The sequence below is a fragment of the Dasypus novemcinctus genome, chromosome 8 (genome assembly GCF_030445035.2).
Source record: "Dasypus novemcinctus isolate mDasNov1 chromosome 8, mDasNov1.1.hap2, whole genome shotgun sequence".
NCBI classification, from domain to species: Eukaryota; Metazoa; Chordata; class Mammalia; order Cingulata; family Dasypodidae; genus Dasypus; species Dasypus novemcinctus.
Window position 1 is genome coordinate 96,023,126 of NC_080680.1, and position 12,939 is coordinate 96,036,064.

The window sequence follows — 12,939 nt, forward strand, 5'->3', positions numbered from 1 at the left end:
TTCTGCAGATTGAAAGGGAAAAAAAAAGAGAATAGAGAAGGTTGCAGGAGAGTATAGGAAGTGAGTTTAATGGTAGGAATATCTAAAAAGATAAATAAATTAAAACAATAGATGATATGCATTAACCTAAAGAAAATAATGTAAGTACTGTCTTGACAGTAATAACACAAATGTTAATGGATTAAACTCTCTAAACAAGTGACACAGATTGGAAGAATGGATATAAAATATATTACCCTTCTATATGCTATCCATAAGAAGTTTTCCTTAGACCCAGGGATGCAAGGAAGTTGCAAGTGAATGATTAGAAAATTATTTTATATGCAAACAATAATGAAAATGAGGTGGGAGAAGCTATAGTAACATCAGACAAAAAAGATTTTAAATGCAAAACTATTGTAAAAGAAAAAGAAGGACACTATATATTAATAAAAGTGGTTGGTGTGTACTCAGGAGACTTGAATCTCTGTACTGGCTATGTGCCAGCTGGACCCTGAGCCTCAGCAGAGTTGTAAATCCTACTTTCTGATTCTTTGGTCTTATCCAGATCAGCTAATAGGAGATGAAGATGGTCAATCACCACACCAGGGAACTGAGAGTGCCTACAACTGCAAGCAGGAGAATCGCATCCTTCAGCCATGTGGGATCTAAACCCCCTCTAGATTTAGAGGTGGCGTGGACATCACAATCCCAGAATCCACAAGATGGAGGGAAAAAATATGGATTAGAGTGGACTTACTGGCATTCTATTATTGAACTACTGTGACTCTAGCAATGGAAAAAATTATCATTGATGTGGAGACAGTGGCCTCAGGAGTTGCTGGTAGTGGGGAGAGGGAAGAAGAAATGTGATGGGGGGCATTTTCTGGACTTGAGGTTGTCCTAAATAATATTGCAAAGTCAGATGCTGGAAACTATATATCCTGTCATAACCCACGGAATGGACTGGAGGAGATTTTATAATACTCTGTAAACTATAATCCATGTGGTGCAGCAGTGCTCCAAAATGTATTCACCAAATGCAATGAATATGCCTCAGTGATGAAAGAGGTTTTTGATGTGGGAGGAGTGGGGGGATGGGGTGTGGAGTATGTGGGAACCTCTTATATTTTTTAATGTAACATCTTTTGTGATCTATGCATCTTTTTAAAAAGACAATTAAAAATAAGTTTTTAAAATGTAAATAAAATTAATTTAAAAATCACAAAAAAGTATTTCAGAGCAATGCATGATATTAGCAGTAGAGTGAAATATGAGTGACCCATATGACTTTTTGTATGTTTGTTTTATAAGTTCACAACTATTACTATATACTTATTGTTTATGTAAGTTTATGTATGCATGATATACTTCAATAACTTTTTTAATGAAAAAAAAATAAAGGGGGTAATCTTTCAAGAAGAAAGAATAGCCATAAACATTTATGCACCTAACCAGGGTCCCTAAAAATAAATGAGGTAAATATTGGAAAAACTAGGTGGAGAAATAGATGCTTCCAAAATTATAGTTGAGAACTTTAAAACATGATTATCATCATTAGGTAGAACATCTCAACAGAGAATCAATAAAGAAAGAGACCTTGAATAATACGTTAGAGGATCTAGACCTTACAGATGTATACAGAACATTATACCCAAATACAGCAGGATATACATTCTTCTCAAGTGCACATGGATCATTCTCCAGGATAGACCGCATGCTTGGCCACAGTACAATGTTCAATGAATTTTAAAAGTTTGAAATTATCCAAAGCATTATCTCTGACCATAATGGAATGGAGCTAGAAATTAGTAAAGAGAAACAGATTAGGCACAAAGATAGGCAAGTTACAGAATACCGTCTTCGAGAATCAGTGGGGCAAGGAGGATACTGCAAACGAAATCAGAAATTACCTTGAAATGAATGAGAATGGCAACACAATATTACAAAACCTATGGAATGTAACAAAAGCAGTGCTGAGAGGGAAATTTTTAGCCATAAATGCCTACATTAAAAAAGAAGAAATAGCTAAAATCAAAGACTAAACTGCACACCTGAAGGAATTAGAAAAAGAGCAACAATTAATTCCAAAGCAAGTAGAGAAAGGGAAATAACAAAGATTAGAGCAGAGATAAATGAAATTGCAAATAAGAATGCACTTGAAAAAGTAAACAAAATGAAAATCCAGTTCTTTGAGAAAATTAATGAAATTGACAATCCCTTAGCTAGACTAACAAAGGAAAAAAAGAAGAAGATGCAGTACATAAAATAAGAAACAAGGAAGGGGAAAAGGAAACAGGAGGTAACATTGTGATCTTAATTGTTTGTGGTGATAGTTTTATGGGTGTATACATATGGCAAACTAATCAAATAGTGTACTTTAAATATGTGCAGTTTATTTATATGTGGTGCCACCTATACTTCAATAAATCTGTTTTTAAGTAACTACATGAAATATACATACATGTATATATATATATATATGTATATACACACACACGCACACATGAGAAAGATCAGATATTCTTCTACTGAATAACTTTGGATGGCTTCCCAAACCACTCAGGGTAAAACCAAAACTCTACTATGGCCTTAAATGTCCTACAGACTGAACCCCCAATATCTCTAAACTTATTTCCACCTATCCCTCCCTCACTAAGCACAATCCATCAAAAGAGTCCCCCTACATGTTTCAGGAACCGGTCAGGCACTCTCTTGCTTGAGAGCATTCAGTTGCTGTTCCTCAAGCCTGGAATCCTTTTCTCCCAGATTTCCCCAAGGTGCGCTTACCTGTCCCTATGCATTCCTATCCAGTGAGTTCTACCTGCAACACACAATTTAAGATGACAAGTTTCATGCCCAGCACTCTTGCTCTTTTTAGGTTCCTTTTATTCACGGCAGTTTTTTACCAAAAATGAAACATAGAATGAAATTACTTCAGTCACAAAAAACCTTACGGAGCTTACATTCCAGTAAGGAGACAATGACAATAAATAAATAAGCACAGGGTGCATTAGAAGGTTAGAAACTGCTATGGAGAAAAGGAACATGATGAAGGATATCAGGACTTCTGGAATATAAAACGTACATGAGGATTGACTTTTGTGACTTTTTCCTTAACTTGTATGCCCAGAACCTAGAAAATTCCCAGGTACATTGATATGCAATAAGTATTTTTGTATGAATGAATTATGAATGCCTACATTTAGTCTTTCCCTATCAGAAGTGGGATATCAGTTTAGGAGCAAGATAAAACTCATTTTCCCAAACTCACATTAACTAGGCATGTAAGGCTGTTCTCACTATAAAAATCCAACTACCAGAAAAAAATTAGTCTTCCTAGGATGGGAAATTTGATAATGGGATAGGCTACTCTGTGCTTCCTTATTAAGTTCCTATAATATGCACAATAACATAAAAAATATTTAGGTTTTAAAAAAACAAAAACACTTTATTAAGTAACCATCTGCATTAACAAAGTGAGCAATATGAGCCTTACTAAAATTAAAAATTTGATACTTCACTGAATATTTGTAATTGGAAAACAATAAACAAAAAAGAGAAACTAAGAGTCTGATTGCTATCCTATTTGCTTCAACAGCTAGAAACTCTAAGTGATCATTAAGAAGTCTATAGTGTAAACTATAGTCCTTGGTTGGTAGCAATGATTCAATATGGGTTTGTCAATTGTATCAAATGTGCTACACAAAAGAATGAAGTTATTAATATGAGAAAGTGCAGGAGTGGAAGGGAGTGGGGCATATGGGAATACCTTATATTGTTTATGTAACATTTATGTAATCTAAAGCTTCTTTAAAAATAAAAAATATATATATATAAAAAATAAAGACTATATAAATATGGTAACCATGAAGGAAAAAAAAAGTCATAGTACCTAGTGTTGAGTTGGATTTTAAACTATCAAAACCATGTTAAACAGACTTACACTGACTCCAATTACGGGTCCAATTGCTCATTTCATTATACATAAAGAGAGGTACCATTACAATATGAGAAGTCTTACCAATGAGATGGCATAGTTTAGTCTAAGGTACTAATGTATTTCACATTTCTAATCTTAAAATAAAAGGTCCAGATAGAAAATTGGTTTTGTATTTAAAGAAGAACCATAAAGTCCTGTCGAATTTCCTGTTGAGAAAAGTGGTTCGTATATTTTGTAATCTTAGCAAGCTTTTCATAGCTCATCAGGAAATAAGGATAAGTGTAACCTGTTCAGAAGGATCAGTTACATATTTGACTAACAAAAAGTTTTGTACTTTGAAACACCAAAGATGAGTGTGTGTTGCAGGCAATTTCATATATAGGGCAATGAAAAAATAAAGGACAGCATACATATGACTAAAGTAAAAGACCTGAGGTCCCACAGCTTAACTTCCTATTTTAAATGAGTATTGGATGGTGCTGAAAAAAGCCTGACCAACTCATAGTTTTTCAGTAGGCATTGCTGATAGGATCAGTGTGTGAAATAAGAATGCGGTTTGTAGATTTTCAATTCGAGTAAAGGATATCGCTTCTGAAAAGTATCCCCAGAGCCAATTTCATATCTCTGTTTCTTAGGCTGTATATGAAAGGGTTCAACATAGGGGTCACCACTGTATACATCAACGAGGCAGTCATCTCTTTGCCATTGGAGTTGTTTGATGAGGGGGAAAAGTACAGGGCCATAATTGTTCCATAGAATAGAGACACCACACAGAGGTGAGAGCCACAGGTGGACAAGACTTTGTAGACACCTTTGGTTGAGGGGACCCTCAGGATTGAGGCCCAAATGCAGCCATACGAGACAAGGATGGCACTCAATGGAAATATGCCAAGTGCAGTTGCTACAATAAAAATAACCAGCTCATTTAAAGAGGTGTCTGAGCAAGACAACTTGAGCAGGATTGGGAGACTACAGAAAAAATGAGAGATAATATTGTCAGTGCAGAAGGACAGTTGAGCTAGAAGGAGGGTGTGCAAGAGGGAACTGCCACAGGAGAGAATCCAGGAGCCAGCTACCAGCAAGGCACACAGCTCTTCTCTCATGATGCTGGTATAGTGTAGAGGGTGACAAATGGCCACATACCTGTCATAAGCCATCACTGTGAGAAGAAGGTTGTCCATGCAAGCAAAAATTAAATAAAAATACATCTGTGAAATGCATCCTTGATAGGATATGGATCGGTTCTGAGTTTGCATGTTCATCAGCATCTTTGGAACAGTGACTGATGAAAGGGAGACGTCAGTGAGAGCCAAGTAGCTGAGGAAAAAGTACATGGGGGTGTGGAGGCGAGAGTCCAGCCTGATGAGCAGGATGATGAGCAGGTTCCCCAGCACCGTGGTGAGGTACATGCCCAGGAAGAGGGCGAAGAATACGCCCTGCTGCTCTGGTCGGATGGGGAGTCCCAGGAGGAGGAATTCCGACACGCTGCTCTGGTTCTCCCACCTCATGACTGCTCTTCTCTTACTCATGGATAAAATGAAGGGGAAATATCAGGAACTTAGAAAAGGTAAGCAGAGCCATTATTGTATGGTCAAAACTTTCTCCATGTAATGGTGTTAATATACACACAAATCTTACTGCATTTCATATCCATATTGTTGCCTCATACTACCTGGTCATAGAAAAACATCAAATCCTTCCATGAGAGCCAGAGACAATTCTTTTTTTTCCCAAACATGTAAATCTGTCTGCTACACACTAAGAAGAGAGTAATAAATAAGATAAGGAAAGCCTTTTCTTTTGGGGAGCTCAATTTCTAGTAAACAGCCTCTCAGAGCACTGACTAATACCATGACTCCAGTCAGACTGCTTGTGTGCTTGCATCTGATTTTTGTTGTCACAACTTACCATTGATTTGAAATTATACCAATTCTTTATGGTTTCTCTTTCTCTGCCTCTCTTTCTCTAGCTCTTTCTCTTTTACAAACACACATACCCATCCACAGTCAGATAAAAACAAGCAACTTATAGCATTACTGGAAGATTTAAATTTAAGAACTATAACATGTAGTATGTTTTGTACTTGCCTTATGCAAAGTAGTGCTCAAAATATTCTCTTATTATTTTAGCAGTTGAATGACCTATAACACACTTCAGAAATTACAACATATTCTAAAATACATGTATATAATATTTCACATCTCTAATCTTAGCCTAAGAAAGATGATAAAAATATGAGGAGTCATTAATGAAGATCAAGCAGCTCACCAAAAATCTGTGTATACCTCTGGTCTCTCCCTCATTCAAGGATGCTGTGAAGACCAGACCATGGTCCCAGAGAATTAGTTCACCCATTGCCTTTGACTTATACATTTGTAACAAATTTGCCAATACATAATTTTCTTAATATATGCCACTGCCTCTCTCTTTTCATCAATCTCCAGGACTTCAAAAAGGATGATTCCTGAACACACACACAGAACACACACACTTGCACTAGAGCCCAAATTCCCCTGCTACCTGAGAGCTTACAGGGCTCTATAGTTCTACGAATTTACCCATTGACCAGCCAAGAAACCAAGATATTGCAGATGCTGTAGGACAGAGAAGTTATATCAAAATTCATAGTCATCACATTAACTAGCCTAGGTTTTGGAATTAAATATTCCACATTCCCAAGAGTGGAAATATGGAAATTGTTGATGGTCAATGAGGAACTCGCTGTGGGTCCTGAAGAACTTGGGTTGCCTTCAAACCATATGGATAAATTACTGCCAACTTAGCACAAAGAGGACTCCGCTTGGAGCTTCCTGTTTATATCTAGATATGAGACAAGAGAAAAATAGGGCTATAAGTCTTTTTCACCAAATGAAGGGCATGCACATGTCGCCATGCCACAACTTTACCCCCCTCTGTTCTACGTGCATTCAAGGTGACAAAAGTCTGAATATGAGTGTTGTATACAGAGTGTCACAGAAACAAACCCAAGAAAGTATAGATGCATACCTGGATTTCTAACCAATTTACATATAACTGTTACATGAAACACTGTTACATACAATTAAAAAACAGCACACTGTCACTCAGCCAACTCACAAACCACACACACACATAAACTCCAGTAAATACACTGAGAATCACATACAGTTGAACACAACCCAAAATACCATAAAAAGAAGCAGCATACACACACACCAACATAAGCATACACAAAAACATACACATGCATTGGCCAAAGATCCATACCTCCATAACTTATACCAGTGCTGCCCAATAGGACTGTCAAAATGGTGCAATTTTTCTTTCTCTGCACTGTGCATTTCAGCAGCCTTGAGCCTCAACTGACTATGGAGCACTGAAATCTGTAGAGTGTCACCAAAGAACCCAATTTTTAATTTCTTTAATTTTAATTAATTTTAATTTAAATTGGTGTAGCCACATGTTGCTAGTGGCTATCATATTGGGCAGTGCAGATCTAAATATTTCCTAGGAGACAATAGTGTGTGAGTCAGTTGCTCAGTAAAAACACATGGTTAAACAAGCAACACAAGCACACATGCACATGAACCCACATCTTTCTGGTCCTTATATAAACAAGTATACAGAGGCCAAGTTATGGTTCTCCACATTGCCCTGGTATGCATCAATCCTTGGTGATCAAGATGCACCCTGTTCTCACCTTTTTATCTTAAACAAAAGGTGCTCCAAATTTGGGCTGAGGATCTTTTGCACTTCCTGTGTCTGTTTATGAGTAACAGAGCAATGGGCAGGAAGGTCCCCATATACCAACAGGACTAAGACTCAGGGGAAAACAACTCCAAGTTCTGGTTAGAGAAGGAGCTAGCAGGGCTAATTGCACAATTTCCTGCCTTCTCTTGAGATGGATTCTGTGCAGGGGTCAAAGGGTCTGAGCCACAAAAGTCAAAGGGAGGGATCACCAATGTCAGTGTTTTGTTTGTTTCCCACTGTCTTCTCTTGTAAATGGCCAAGAGTATCTTTTGCTTTGAATCAAGCCCTCCATTCACCACAGAATGGCCCAGACTGAGTAAGTTCTCATCCCTATAGACTTTCACACCACAGACCAAAACCTCCACAAATATCACAAATATCACTACCAGCTGAAAGCTTGCAGGTCTCTATACTCTCTTGTGATGTTCTGCAGGGCAGGCACTCAGGCTGAATAGGAGGTGGTAAAATAGAGGGATTGATCAGAAGGGCATTAAACGCAGACTGAGCAGAGATCAGTATGAGCCCTGCCAACTACCTACTGGGTGCCCCTACCAACTGTAAGTGTTAAAGATTAATATTCTTATCCCCAGGGATTGGACATAATGTTTACCAACTGCCTATACTACTTGCTAATAATTGTATGAAATACCAAGATCATTTAACCTTCCCTATTTCCTTCATTTTTCTTTAACATATATATTTATATGTTTAACGTACATGTGAGAAATTTTTTTTCATTTCTATAAAATACAATACTATATTCTCTTTTTAAGGCAGACAGTAAGAAATTAGTTTGGAAAAAATAATTGTTACATAGTAAATAAAACTTCGATAAAATAGAGAATAGAGAAGAGTTACATTTTAAATTGCTGGTTGGGAAAGGATCTCATTTAAGTGATGGCTGACTTGCTTTTCAGTTTCTGAGAGGGACCATCATCCCCTCCACCCAGAGCTATAATATCCCCACTAAAGAATGAATCTGATATGATTTTGTTACATGGCATTGCACATCAACTCTGTTTAAACCACATTAATGGTCCATCACCAACTCCTCTGCTAAGATGGTTTCTTCAGACTCTCTCCACTTCTCTCACTAAAGCACATTTTTTGGATCTTGCTTAAGACTCTCTTACCCCTCCCCATGTTGCTCCAATTCCCAAACATCCCCAGACTGTTATTAAACTAACATTGGATTTGTTTCATATACCCCAAGAGTTACTTGTTTTCAAGACAAAGGTCATGAAGTTAACTCATTTTCTCTCCTTAACTACAGGGATTCCATAGAAAGTCATCTGTAACTAAAGACGAAGCCAATATAGTTTGAGAATTCTACATGGTTAGGAGAGAGGCCTACCTGGGCTAACTGTTGAATTTCCTGTGTTCCAAGGAGAGGGGCTTATGCAGGGACTTGTGTAGTATCATGACACATAGAGCCATGGGAATCACTGATGTCTATCATACTCTATGCTTTCTATTATGATGTCAACTTGAAAATGGCAGTGGTGGGAGTGAAGGCCTAGTCATCTTTGGTATCAGAAGTATCCAAGTAATGAAATCAGTCACTCTATAGACTGTAGAATGGCCTGGGAGGGGTATGACCTGAATCATACAGATGCTGATTCACTTTCACTTGACCTCCATAGCAACACAAGTATTTAAACTTACAAATATTTTTGATATGTTTTACTTTAAGAATAAATTAGATTCCAAGAAGGAGGACAGTTTTTTGATAGAATAGTAGGCTACATAGAAATTAGAATAGATTTTTGAGAAAAAGCCAGGTCCCAGTAATCTGACATAATTCCCTGCTGATATTCTCTGTTGAAAATTAATGATTGAAAGATGATGCATTAAGATATTGCAAGGAATTTAACTCAAGTAGAGTTGTGCTTTTTATGACATAGTAAACATACAAATATTAATGTGTGACAATAATAACACAAAAGACAGGGAAGAAATGGAGCTATTTGGAACACATTTCCTGGACTAGAATGAAGTTAGTACTTGTGATAGTTTGAAGCTTAATGTACCCAGAAAAACATGGCCTAAAATCAAATCCATTCTGGTGGTGGGGATCAATTGTAAGTAAGATCTTTTCATGAGCTACTTCAGTTAAAATGAGACACAACCACCACACCATGGAGCCTAGAGAGCCTACAACTGAAAGCAGGAGGATTGCATCCAGTATCCATGTGGAATCTGAGCCTCCTCTTGACATAGAGGTGCAACAGACACGACCAATCCAAGGTCCACAGAGAAAAGGTGGCATTGGAGTGGGAAAAGTGGACATGGTGGCTGATGGGTATGGGGGAATGGCAGGAAGAGATGAGATGTGGAGGTGCCTTTGGGACTGCCCTGGACGGTGCTTCAGGGGCAATCAGCGGACATTGTAAATCCACCCAGGGCCCACTGGATGGAATGGGGGAGAGTATGGGCCATGATGTGGACCATGGACCATGAGGTGCAGAGATGCCAGAGATGTACTTACCAAATGCAATGGATGTGTCATGACGATGGGAGTGAATATTGCTGGGGGGAGAGTGATGGGGTGGGGGTGGTGGAGTTGAATGGGACCTCATATTTTTTTTTAATGTAATATTTTTACAAAATCAATAAAAAAAAAAATGAGACCCATCTTATTGAGGATGGGTCTCAATACCCTTACCGGAGTCCTTTAAAAGCAAAATGGTGAGAGAGAGACAGAGAGAGACAGAGAGACAGAGAGACAGAGAAAACAACATGGAAGCAAGAATCTGAAATCAATGAACTCCAGAAGACAAGGGAGAGACCAGCAGATGCTGCCGTGTGCCTTGTAATGTCACAAATGTGTCAAGAATTGCCAGCAATACAGGCTTCAGAAAGAAAGCATCACCTGATGATGTCTTTATTTGTACATTTCCCCAGGCTCAAATGTGTCAAATAATAAATTTCCGTTGTTTAAAATCAACCCATTTTATTGTAGCTGCTTTGTTCATTAAAAAATTATTGAAATATATCTTCACACATAAACATTCATAAACAATAAGTGCATAACAAAGGTTGCAAACTTACAAAACTACATGGATTTTTGTTATACAGTGCTCCCATAAATCACCCCATCACAAACACCTTGCATTGTTGCAAAACATTTGTTACAGTCTATTAAAGCTCACTGTCAAAATATTACTACAAAGAAACTAAACAGTACTCATCAGAAGTAGATTATTTTAGGTTAAAATGAATATATTATATAATCCCTAGAGCAACCACTAAGAAAATAACTAAAAAATATACTGTTACAAACTCCAAAAGGAATTAAAATGTTACCAGAAAATATCTATTTAGCACAAAACAAAGCATAAAAGATAAACAGAGAAACAAACAAAGCATGAGGTATATAAAAATGGAAGGCATAAATTCAACCATATCATTAGTTATATTACATGTAAAAAAATTAAAGTCTGCAATCAAGAGAGATATAATCCAAATGGAATAAAAAAAAACAAGATACAACTATATGTTTATATATTATACATTTAATTCACAGATATGAGGGGCTGAAAACAAAATAATGGGAAAAGATATACCACGAACAGTAATTATAAGAGAGCCAGAGTGGCTACACTAATATCAGGCAAACATTCTTTAGAGCAATAAAAGAAGATACTATAGACAAAAAAGGAATATTTTACGTGATAAGTGGACCAGTTAATCCAAAATACATAACAATAATAAATATATACAAACAGCAACAGAGTCCCAAATAAATGAAACAAAACTAACAGAATTGAAGGGATAAACTGACAACAAAGAGTAGTAGTAGACTATAGCATGACTCCAAACTCAGTATTTTATAGAATAACAAGAAACACATAAGTACAGAGGCAAAGGGCTTAAAAAGGATCTACCTACTTGACTTAATTTATTTATACAGATATACTTCTCACAATAACAGTAGAATATACATCCATTTCAATTTCACAGAAGACATTCTACAGGCTAGATCATATACCGGGCCATAAAACAATTTTCAATAAGTGTAAATGGACTATCAATACTCAAAGTATGTTCTCCAAGTGCAATGCAATTAAATTAAAACTCAAGAACAGAATATTTGGGGACCACAAATACTTAGGAACTAAGGAACCTATTTCAAAATATCCCATGGGCAAGAGAGGAAATCACTAGAAATAATAGAGTACTTAGAACTAAATGAAAATATAAACACAATATATCAAAATCTATGGGATGCAATGAAAGGAGACCTAGTGGGAAATTTATAGCTTTAAGTGGATATATTATTATATTAAAATTTAAGATATAAAATCAATAACCTAATAAAAGTAAACCAAATCAAAAAGGAGGAAAAAAATACATAGATTAGAGTGAAAAATCAATGAAACAAGAAAATAAATTCCAAAATGTAGTGTAAGGATTGTGATGGACACTCCAGTGACGCAATCACAGCTCATAAAATTTATTTTTAAACTACATGTTTATGATATCTTTACATTTCCCTAATGGCATACACCAAAGGAAAAAATGCATTTATTCAAGAAAATATTCTAAATATTTGTAAGACTAACAAGTCTGTGGCATTTGAGTCATGATCCATACCCACCCTATCCCACTCCAAACTAAGCATGTCAGAAGCAGTACTCTAGACTCAGTCAGTCAAGAGCACAGGAATCCCTCTTGCTCTAATTTCCACTTGTGGTTACAGCATATTGCCAGGAGGGTCACCAAGGAAAACAATGTACGGATGGAATTGCAGATTTTAACTTTCTTCAGGCTGTACACTTTCTTCCTATAATAACATCACCATCCTCATTTATGTAACTTGGGTATGAAATGTCTTTATTTTGAGCCTCTTTATATTGCCTCTCATTTTCCCACCTTTTTGTGGAGCACTATCTTCATTCTTTGGACAGCTGCCACCCGAGAGACTCTCCTGTCTGTAAGTTCCAATAAATAAAGCTCATGTGTGACACATACCAAGTGAGTTCTTTGGTCTTGCAGCTGCCCTGACTAATGCCCTTCAGAATTTGGGTTAGAGCAATTGGAGAGCCAGCCAGGAGAGTGAAGGACCACCAGCAGTAGCAGGCTTGAGCTCATAGAAAGGAAAATCCTTGGGAAAATCCTGGGTTGGCCTATAATGTCCATGTGGGAAGGGGTGGATGCCATCTTGTATGAGTCGGGACTGCTGGGAGAGTATGTGAATGCCCAAAAAACTCCAGCAATTATACTGGCTGCGATACTGCAGGTAGTACAGCAGCTGTATTTAAATAAGAAAAAGGGAGACTGCAGAT

At 37.0% G+C, this 12,939-nt stretch overlaps 1 protein-coding gene across 1 annotated transcript; it reads right to left on the reverse strand.

The window, feature by feature from the left end:
- Nucleotides 1-4,488: 4,488 nt before the first annotated feature.
- On the reverse strand, nt 4,489-5,430 carry LOC101425356 (olfactory receptor 1J4-like). The gene has a single exon (XM_004460267.2). It carries the CDS (start codon nt 5,428-5,430, stop codon nt 4,489-4,491), a length of 942 nt encoding a protein of 313 aa, XP_004460324.1.
- Between the last annotated feature and the right edge of the window lie 7,509 nt (nt 5,431-12,939).

Bases quoted from the DNA above. Each gene is read 5' to 3' on its own strand.
- LOC101425356 (XM_004460267.2), bottom strand. From the start codon at position 5,430: ATGAGGTGGGAGAACCAGAGCAGCGTGTCGGAATTCCTCCTCCTGGGA.